Source organism: Convolutriloba macropyga, chromosome 12 (genome assembly GCF_964194025.1).
Source record: "Convolutriloba macropyga chromosome 12, txConMacr16.3, whole genome shotgun sequence".
In the NCBI taxonomy this organism is placed as follows: Eukaryota; Metazoa; Xenacoelomorpha; order Acoela; family Convolutidae; genus Convolutriloba; species Convolutriloba macropyga.
The window spans coordinates 42,474,410-42,483,487 of NC_134479.1; the positions used below are offsets into that span (position 1 = coordinate 42,474,410).

Genomic DNA, 9,078 nt, shown 5'->3' on the forward strand with positions numbered 1-9,078 from the left:
AATAGCTTTCAACGGAAGTCAATAAATACATTGAATTGAAGTATAAGCTTCAATTGGAGCACAAGGATATTTTTCATGCATAGGTAATCAAAAAGACATCTCAAAAAGTCTTATGAGTATAGAAAAAAAACAACAATTACAGGCAAAGACAAAAAATCAGTAGAAAAGTCCGAGAAGAAAGTGTCGAAGTCATTTAAACCATAAGCTTTTCCTTGCAAACTTTATCCGAAATGCACTGAGAATCTTCTCCAAGCCAATGGGAGATATAAATATCAGGATAATATGACAAGATTTCAAGAGGAACCAACAATAGTAAAATATCTCAAAAATTTTTCAAATTTTTTTGAAAATTTGTGGCATTGAAGTCATATAAAAAATATTTAGAAGATAAAACCGCTAACCAAAATAATTTTAGTTGCAGTGGAAAGGAAAGGCGTCCTGTCATTACTGAGACTGATTTACAATTCACGAAAATATGTTTATTGTCGGTTAATGTGAAAAAAATTTCTCGAAAAATCATTTTTAAAGTCTTAACAGCCATTAGCTCTCCACTGAAAGCTCTAGATAGATTCACTTACTTAATGCACATCGCGAAACCTATTGCACTGTTAGTTAAAATGACTAAGCCATAGGACTCCAAAAATTTAGTAAAATTTCAAAGAAAATCCAAATTACTTTCAAAATTACGAAAACTCAGAGTCGAAACCAAAAAAGCACGAGCGATTCATTGAAAACGAAATTTTTTGTTCAATGAACTTCATTGGACAGTAAATCAAAATTTCGTTACGCAACCCAGATATTAAGAACTCCAAATTGTTTCATTTTGATGCGTGAACTGTAATTTTGAATTAATATTTTAATAAACATAGCTGGAAGATTGCCAGAAAATAGCCGCAATAGATTCGTAGATCGGCAGTCTAAAAAAACAGTAAAAAAGACAGACCAAAAAAATTCGTCTTCTCATTGAAGGCTGATCTGTTACATTTTGATTAAAAATCTGTATAAGTTATTGCTGCCTCTATTAGCTGATCTCAAATAACCTTCATTTAGAGTGATACACACCCATTTGACCTTATCTTTTTGAATTAAAGTAAATAAAAGTCAATTTCAAGGTGAGGAAGTCATTTTTGAGAGTGAGGTAAGTCAAGTGTGACCAAAAATTTAATCACTCGCATGAACAAAAAAACTCGCTCCTCTAAGAGCGAAAAATGACGTCACACATGCAATTCAGTTGAAATTGCATGAACGAATGAACAAAAAATGGCTGTGACGTCATATGGTCGTAACAAAAATCATGACGACGAAATAAGAAAAAACCAAGAGAAGGCCAATAATAGCCTCAGCTATCGCTGTGCTGCTATTAAAAAAAGATCTTGAGGAAAAATTACACTAAAAGTGAACAAAATCATGCAAAATATCCCGTGTTCACACAAAATTTCAACTCTCGATAACTCCTCGAAAAACAAACGAAATTCAAATAAATCCTTTTGGTTCAGAATTCTACGCTGGACGACCTTTTTAATGATACCACCCATATTTCTCGACGATGAATATATCGATCGGCCAAAATTGTCTGCACAAAAAACCCATTTGAGTCGGAACAAACGAGCTTTACTTCAGAGTGAGAGCAATAGAGATCACTCAAAAATGAAGAACGAAAGCGTGAAAGACTCACTTGAGAAATTCAAAGAATGTTCACGAAAAAAATTGCAAAAACGGTCACGCAAAATAAAATTTGCACAAAAAAGAACAACACGTTTACAATAATTACAATGAACTTCGTTCAAGAGCAATTAATAAGACCAACAGAAGCCAAATAATTGCTAAACTTTCTTTGAGAGCAATTAAAGAGTTAGCTAAAATTTTGAAAAATAATTTTAGTTGTAGATAATCAAAATTCGCCTGATTTGTAGAAAATTTAGTCAAGTAGATTATTCTTTGCTACTTCATTGATAGGACTAAAAACATAAACCGACTAATGTCGGATGAGTTGCTCTCGAACGACAGGTGGGTAGAAAAACATTTGAACCAGCCGAGATTCATGACCTGCCGCTCCATAACCTGCTGCACTGACCCCTCGGCTATCAGGCTCATACTTTTGCTATGCTGTAACCTGCATATCAGCAACAAGCTTTACTTCGGAGTGAGAGCAATAGAGATCACTCAAAAATGAAGAACGAAAGCGTGAAAAAGTCACTTGAGAATGTTCTAGAAGAAAAGCGCAAAATGGTCAAGCGAAAAATTTGCATAAAAAAGACCAACACGTTTACGATAATTGCCATTTCCGGCTTTAAATTCAAGACCAATTAAAAATCAACAATTTTGTGAGCACCAATCATCCATTTCAGGCCTTAAATTTGAGCTGCGCAGATTGCAGCGAATGCAAAAAGATACAACCCTAACTCTAAATTTTTACGAGCTGCAAGACAGGTCCAAGAAACCCATGGGTTGAACCTTTTATTTTTTACCGCTTCTATTACTAAATTGTTTTGATAATCATCCATTATCAAAATCATCCATTTCAGGCCTTAAATTTGAGCTGCGCAGATTGCAGCGAATGCAAAAAGATACAACCCTAACTCTAAATTTTTACGAGCTGCAAGACAGGTCCAAGAAACCCATGGGTTGAACCTTTTATTTTTTACCGCTTCTATTACTCACTTGTTTTGATCGGCTACTTTCTGTGTTAAAGCATTATTCTCCATCTTCATGCTTTTGTTCTCAGATACGATGCAGTCCATTTTATTGGCCAACGCTTCACTTCTATCTGTGAATTCTTTCTTCAGCATCTCCAACTGATGCTGAACATCTTTCTTCGATGCTACCTCAGCGTTGAACTCACCTACATCAACTCTTATTGTCATTTATCTTTTCAGAATTACCCAAAATGATCGGATGCATTGACCTATCATAGAGGCCTACCACAGAAAACTAGGTTATTCAATACACACCCACAACAGTATAGCTCACAATATATTTAAGGTAATGGGAGGCGCTTTAGTTGAAATCAAATAACAAGATATCAAAAAATTTGGCTCACGTGAAGAAGTTTGTTCACTAAAATACTTTTACAAACTTTTTTTTAAGGTTCATCATTTTTTCGAGACAAAAATTAAAAATTTGTTAACTGGGAGACATCAATTGCACTTACTCCTTAGGTTGTTCAGCGCATTATTCACAATAGTCAACTGTTCTTCTTTAGCACTCAAGTCTGCATTCATACTCTGTATCTTGGAGACCGTATGGAAATCTTGATTCTGTTTTCCTGCCTCAATTCGTTCGAGTTTTGACTTCAAAACTGTGTTCTCCGAGAGCAGTTCGCAAATTTCGTCTGTGTATTTTGAAGAGAAAGAGACCTTTTCGGTTTCGAGGTTTTTCACTCTTTTGCGCAGTTCTTTCACGCTGGCTGAAACAATTTCACTTGAATTAACTTTTGAATATCAGGTTAAAACTCTCAGACTCGAAAACATTCAATCGTCCAAATAAAGCCACTAAATTTCGATATTTCTAACTTATTGACTTCAATAGTAATTTATATTAGTATAAAATACAGGGTTTACATCCAAATGGCTCGTTGCGCAGACATACAATAATAATTACGGGAAACGAACAACTCAAACACAATTTTCAATAGATCAGAAAATATTTATTCAAAAAGATTCATCTTCACAATTTTGCAAGAAACTATACTGATAAATAGTAGTAGTATTGCATAACAAAATAGTAGTAATAACAAAACTTTTGCAACTCGACAACCATACTGTTAAATGTATTCACACAAGATCTGATTTTGTATTACTTCTAAACACAATAATGCCCTGTTTTCAATATTTCGGGATATTTCACTTTTCTCTCGCCTCATCTTTCCCAGATGACTGACTATTTCCGTCTCGGAACTGCACGAAACAATGTTTAACTCACATGCTTCACTGTCGCATTCTCTGAGCAGCAATTTGTACTTCTCTGACAACTTAATGGCCTGAACTCGCACTTGTTCTTCCGTCATCGAGTCAAAGTCCAAGTCCACAAAAGCTAAATCAGAGACCTCTCCTCAAGTTACTGTTAAATTTACTATCAAAGACAAAAATATGTCACAATGATTTAAGCTGTCGACGTACTCATTTGCTGCCATTAAAATCTATAAGTTCTTGAACAAGTAAAACTCATTGTGTTCATCTCATGTTCCCTCAAAAAATGAACGAATTTTAACCTGTCAACTTTTCTTATGTTTCAGTCCAATAAGCTGTTTTAGTGAACGATATCTAACCTCGCAAGAAATAGATGAAATCTGATGCGATCTTACGAACGGCTTCAATGAATAAACTAGAGCAAGTTTAGTCTAAACATCCGAGTGAGAGCAAACACAATCAAAGAATCCCACAAAAAGTTCAAGGGAAAATATAATTGTTTCTCGATGTTTCCTACTGAAAAGAATTCTAAAAGATAAATACCTCTGATAATAAAACAACTTAGAATAAGATAATAAAATAACTTTGAACAAAACGCGTTAATTCCGCCTGACTTGGCTATAAATTGAGTACAATCCACCAACCCGATTGCGGGAAACTCGAAATTGAACAGGCAGCTGATGTATCCTCCTCAATCTCAAAATTGTTGTTCTCGCGTCCTCCGACTGTGTTCGACCCTGACGTCATCATATTGTCCGAGATTCCAATGCCGCCACTGCTTATGCCACTTGAGTGGTCTAGAAGCGACGTCGCAACCATAAAAGTCTGCAAAATTGTCATTTCGGTTACAGAAATTTTCCTTGGAGTAATATACGAACTCTTCGTTTCTATCAATAAAATGCAACAAGGATGTTCTCGATTGTGTGCAGCATTACTTCAAGTGCTGTTTATAGCAATACTGCTGGACCATAATGTTTTGGCAAATATGAAGTTACAAATGGTTAAGAAAAACACTATTGCATCGAGAAACTATCGTAGGCAAGGAATCCAAAAACACACTGCTACCGTGTTCTCAAACGAGCTGTTTAGTTGCGGTCATTTTAAGCATACGCCCAACGGCAGTTCTCTGGGAGTGGAGGATTGATAGCAGAAAACAATGGTTGGGAGCAGGGGCAGAAAAAGAAGCTTGCGTCCAGCCGCAGTCCGGTGGGGTTGGGAGTAGGAAGAGGATCCCAATCTTAAATTAATTAAAACTTAACTTTTGACTCATTCCTTACTCAGCAGCTTCGGTGAACAGTACACTTATAGCCTACTAAGTTCTAAGGAAGCTCCTCAGACACTTAATGGCCTCGTTCTTTTACATTTTAGACCGTTTTTGAACACCGAAAGTGCACTCAAACCGGCCAAGCGATCCATTCTTAAGAAAAATTAAAACGGCCAAGAGAATACTAAACACAAAAATACAATAATTGGATCAACGTTCGTTTGAGAGCAATTAAACAAAATAGACCTGTCCCAGAAGTTTGACTATTTTGAATATTTATAATGAACATGACTAATGAACTATACATTTAAATCTAAATCGACCTAACTGGCAGAAAAAAATTACCACGCGCTATTAAGTTCAGTTGTTCAAATCTGCGAGCAACAGCAATTTGATGAAACAAACTCAGAACTTCAAGATCAGTCGCTCCAAAACTAAAATTTGTCAAGCAAAAATTTTCACAAAAACGCCCGACAGGATACGGTCTACACAACGAACCTCACCTTCCATGAGTCTTGAAGTGTTACATAACTGCTTTTAAAACTTCTTGAATCAAATTTATTATGGGTGAAATTTCCGAAATTAGTAGAAGCCGATCTTGTAAACTGAAGTGAAACAATCAAAACAATCAATCTGACAATAAAAAACATAAACGACGTTAAATTAATAAAAGCACAAACAAAAAGAATGGGGCTCCATTGTAGCTGACATCAACGGGGGGATAAAAAATCACCTAAGGTCTTCAGAAGATATAAGTATAGCTTATTCAAACTACAAAGATTCAATTGAAAAAGGAAACTAATCGGATTCGGATTTCAGTGGAGAGGAAAGAAGCCAAAAACGGAGTTCAACAGCTTAAATTTCGTGAAAAAGAAATGTCGATCACAATGAAACCACTTCAGGAGACAACTGAAAAAACAAATCTCAGAGAAAAACAAAAATCGTACAAAAAAGAACAGGACTGAAATAATTGTTACCGAAATTTTCACACTGATTCTCAGAACAACATTTGAACAAGGATAATGGCTGAACTAAAACTGATGCCATGTAAAGATTATCAACAAAAGGTCATAAAAAACTTGATCCAAAAGGGAAAAAAACAAACGACAGCCAATGATAGCAACTCAAAGCTACTGCACCAAAAAATACAAGGATAGCCGACTAAAGGCTGGCCAGTTGCTCTCAATTCACTGGTGCGCAGCTGGCTCTGTCAGTAGCTAGCTGATGCTCAGGGAGGCTAGCCTTAGCTTAACTGCGGGGTGGAGCGGGGTAAGCATGAGAGGGAGGGGGTGGTTGGTGAGCTCAGGCGTTGGATAGCCTGAGAGGTTAGTGGTGGAGTGGGGGAAGGGTTTAGTGGGAGAGCATCCAAGAACCAGATTTAAGGATGACTTTATGTCGCTTAGCGCTTTAAAATTTTGATGCATCGCATAATTAGACTACTGAGCGGTAAGGCTCTGAGAGATCTTAATGCCCTCTGGACTATACTTTTTAATTCCGTTTTTGAAAAGCCGAGTGGTCAGACGATAAATGCGATTACACGAAGAGCTGGCAGTTAGTAGGAAAAATGGCGTAAAGGACTATCAGGGCTATAAACATAACCGACTAACGTCGGGCGAATCTCTCACACAATCGGCGAGCGGTTGGCTTCGTCAGTAGCTGGGCAAGGATTAGTGATTCTAGCTTTAGCTTAATTGAAGGGGCTTAAGTGCGCGTAACGGCAGCGGCGGGGTGGCACCAGGGGCTGAAGAGGTGGCAACAGTGGAGGGGGGGTCAATCTCTAAAAACCGCCCTCCGTACCATAAGTATAAGTCTCCAAAAAAGATTCTGCGAATCGCATACTTAAAAGACTAGTGAGCTGGAAGGCTCTAAGAGCACTAAATGCCCGCTGGGCACTGCCTGCGTCAGACCAAAAATTGGTCAAGCGAAAAATCGCATTAAAAAGACAAACAGAAAAATTGTTCAAGGGAAAATTTTCACAAAAACGCCGGCAGGATACGGTCTACACAACAAACCTCACCTTACATGAGTCTTGAAGTGTTACATAACTGCTTTTAAAACTTCTTGAATCAAACTTATTATGGGTGAAGTTTCCGAAATCAGTACAGAAGCCAATCCTGTGAACTAAAGTGAAACAATCAATCTGACGATAAAAAAACATAACCGACGTCAAATTAATAATAGCACAAACAAAAAGAATGGGGCACGATTGTAGCTGACATCAACGTGGGGATAAAAAATCACCTAAGGTCTGCAGAAGATATAAGTACAGCTTATTCAAACTACAAAGATTCAATTGAAAAAAGGAAAGTAAGCGGACTCGGATATCAGTGAGCGGAAAGCAGCCAACAACTGAGTTTAACAGCTTAAATTTCGTGAAAAAGAAACGTCGATCACACTGAAACCACTTCAGGAGATAACTGAAAAATCAAATCTCAGAGAAAAACAAAAATCGCACAAAAAGAACAGGATTGAAATAATCGTTACCGAATTTTCACACTGATTCTCACAACAACATTTGAACAAGGATAATGGCTGAACTAAAACTGATGCCATGTAAAGATTATCAACAAAAGGTCATAAAAAACTTGATCCAAGAGAAAAAAAACAAACGACAGCCAATGATAGCAACTCAAATCTACTGCGCCAAAAAATACAAGGATAGCCGACTAAAGGCTGGCCAGTTGCTCTCAATTGACTGGTGTGCAGTTGGCTCTGTCAGTAGCTAGCTGATGCTCAGGGAGGCTAGCTTTAGCTTAACTGCGGGTGGAGCGGGGTAAGCTTGAGAGGCAGGGGGTGGTTGGTGAGCTCAGGCGTGGGATAGCCTGAGAGGTTAATAGTGGAGTGGGGAGGGGGTTAGTGGGAGAGGATCCAAGAACCAGATTTAAGGATGAATTTATGTCGCTTAGCGCTTTAAAATTTTGATGCATCGCATAATTAGACTACTGAGCGGTAAGGCTCAGAGAACTTAATGCCCTCCGGACTATACTTTTTAATTCCGTTTTTGAAAAGCCGAGTGATCAGACGATAAATGCGATTACACGAAGAGCTGGCAGTTAGGAAAAATGGCGTTAAGGACTATCAGGGCTATAAACATAACCGACTAACGTCGGGCGAATCTCTCACACTCGGCGAGCGGTTGGCTTCGTCAGTAGCTGGGCACGGATAAGTGATGCTAGCTTTAGCTTAATTGAAGGGGCTTAAGTGCGCGCAACGGCAGCGGAGGGGTGGCACCAGGGGCTGAAGGGGTGGCAACAGTGGAGGGGGGTCAATCTCTAAAAAACCGCCCTCCGTACCATAAGTATAAGTCTCCAAAAAAGATTCTGCGAATCGCATACTTAAAGACTAGTGAGCTGGAAGTCTCTAACAGCACTTAATGCCCACTGGGCGCTACCTGCGTCAGACCAAATATTGGTCAAGCGAAAAATCGCATTAAAAAGACAAACAGAAAAATTGTTCAAGGGAAAATTTTCACAAAAACGCCGGCAGGATACGGTCTACACAACGAACCTCACCTTCCATGAGTCTTGAAGTGTTACATAACTGCTTTTAAAACTTCTTGAATCAAATTTATTATGGGTGAAGTTTCCGAAATAAGTACAGAAGTCAATCCTGTGAACTAAAGTGAAACAATCAAAACAATCAATCTGACAATTAAAAAACATAACCGACGTCAAATTAATAATAGCACAAACAAAAAGAATGGGGCTCGATTGTAGCTGACATCAACGGGGGGATAAAAATCACCTAAGGTCTGCAGAAGATATAAGTACAGCTTATTCAAACTACAAAGATTCAATTGAAAAAAGGAAAGTAAGCGGACTCGGATATCAGTGGAGCGGAAAGCAGCCAACAACTGAGTTTAACAGCTTAAATTTCGTGAAAAAGAAACGTCGATCACACTGAAAC

At 37.9% G+C, this 9,078-nt stretch overlaps 1 protein-coding gene across 1 annotated transcript in view; it reads right to left on the minus strand.

The window, feature by feature from the left end:
* LOC142350893 (uncharacterized) overlaps positions 1–4,729 on the minus strand; it is a 125,096-nt gene extending 120,367 nt beyond the window's left edge. The window contains exons 1-4 of the mRNA XM_075402896.1: positions 4,553–4,729; positions 3,922–4,032; positions 3,152–3,406; positions 2,662–2,842 (exon numbers count right to left, since the gene is read on the minus strand). Of these exons, the coding sequence (XP_075259011.1) occupies positions 2,662–2,842; positions 3,152–3,406; positions 3,922–4,032; positions 4,553–4,727 (722 nt within the window). The 5' untranslated portion in view covers positions 4,728–4,729. The remainder of the gene's footprint in view (positions 1–2,661; positions 2,843–3,151; positions 3,407–3,921; positions 4,033–4,552) is intronic.
* Between the last annotated feature and the right edge of the window lie 4,349 nt (positions 4,730–9,078).